Source organism: Perkinsus marinus (genome assembly GCF_000006405.1).
Source record: "Perkinsus marinus ATCC 50983 genomic scaffold scf_1104296969824, whole genome shotgun sequence".
Classification (NCBI taxonomy): domain Eukaryota; phylum Perkinsozoa; order Perkinsida; family Perkinsidae; genus Perkinsus; species Perkinsus marinus.
The window spans coordinates 1-1,409 of record NW_003202655.1 but is presented as its reverse complement, the minus strand read 5'-3'; the positions used below and the strand labels follow the sequence as shown (position 1 = coordinate 1,409).

Sequence of the window (1,409 nt, the reverse complement as noted above, 5' to 3'; positions counted from 1 at the left end):
TACGGCTCAGCAATGAGCTGCGACATTAGGTCTTATAAAGACTATGGCAAGGGCCACTCCTACGGATTAACCTACTTGTTACGGCTCACCAATGTGCTGCGACATTAGGTCTTTTAAAGACTGTGGCGAGGGCCACTCCTGCGGATTAACCTACTTGTTACGGCTCACCAATGTGCTGCGACATTAGGTCTTTTAAAGACTGTGGCGAGGGCCACTCCTACGGACTAACCTACTTGTTACGGCTCAGCAATGAGCTGCGACATTGGGTCTTATAAAGACTGTGGCAAGGGCCACTCCTACGGATTAGTCTACTTGTCACGGCCCAACAATGAGCTGCGACGTTAGTCTGTGACAAAGGCCACTCCTACGGGTGAACCTACTCGTTACGGATCGATCCCTTCGCTTCGCTGTGTGCTAGTGTGATTCAGTCGAGAGTTCGTTGTCAAAATATTGGGCCTTGCGTTGAGACTGAGTTCACTTTGATCGATCTAGTTCGCCGATTAAATCATCGAGTCGATAACGTTGGCATGGTTCTTCACTGAATCGTTTTTTTTCGGAAATTCGGAGCCACGAATCGTGGCCTACGACTGATAGTTGTCATTGACAACTTGCCCATACCATGACGGAATTACAATCTCAGACTTTTTCTCGGCCAACACCCGGAACTCACAGAGTGGCTCGAAAATAATGATACAATACTCATTTCAGTCGTATAAAAAAAGCGTGTCGTAATCTCAGTCTTATAATGGACATCCTTTAGGAATACCCTTCGTTAAAAAAATGGAACCTGTCGAACTCCGTCAGGCTGCGCCCCCAGTCTCCCCGGCAGCGGAGATGCTGAATGTCTTGGGTGTTCCGGTTGATATCGGGCCTTGTCTCGTTGACTGGCTCACCAGAGATGACCTAGATCGACTCGAGTTGATTTCGAAGATAAGTGAGAGCGACTGGAAGTCTCTCATCGAAACTAACTTGGCGCTTCAAGAAGGCGACGTGGGCAGAGACTTCCCACGGCTCGATCCTGCTCGAGCACAAGCAGCCAAGTTGTTCGGGCTGGCTATGTCTGACGAGGCTCGTCGTGTGCTAGAACAAGGATACGCGCAGACGAAAGCTGCGTCGGCCTCGCCGGATTATGGTGCATTGAATTTGGTCAGAACAGCCACTGCGAAACTCGGCTACATTAGTCCTGACCTCCTCCCCGATGTGAGAGTCTTGAACAATATGATTAAGTCGCCTGCAGCTTACGTTGAATTCAAGAACTTCGACGAGTCCCATGCAGGGACGGCAACGAAGCAACGCATCCGGCCCACGGTAACTGGGTCAGTAGTAGTGGTTTTAGAGGAGGTGAAAGAGGGCAAGGACAAAGAGGAATCCTACCCTCAGATTCAGCATGGGCAAGTGGATGATGCAGT

At 49.8% G+C, this 1,409-nt stretch overlaps 1 protein-coding gene across 1 annotated transcript; it reads left to right on the top strand.

Moving 5' to 3' along the window:
* Positions 1 to 780: 780 nt before the first annotated feature.
* On the top strand, positions 781 to 1,308 carry Pmar_PMAR010415 (hypothetical protein; the record flags this gene model as incomplete). The annotated part of the gene is made up of 1 exon (XM_002767816.1): positions 781 to 1,308. A coding segment is annotated over one exon (528 nt), but the record flags the coding sequence as incomplete, so codon positions are not given.
* Between the last annotated feature and the right edge of the window lie 101 nt (positions 1,309 to 1,409).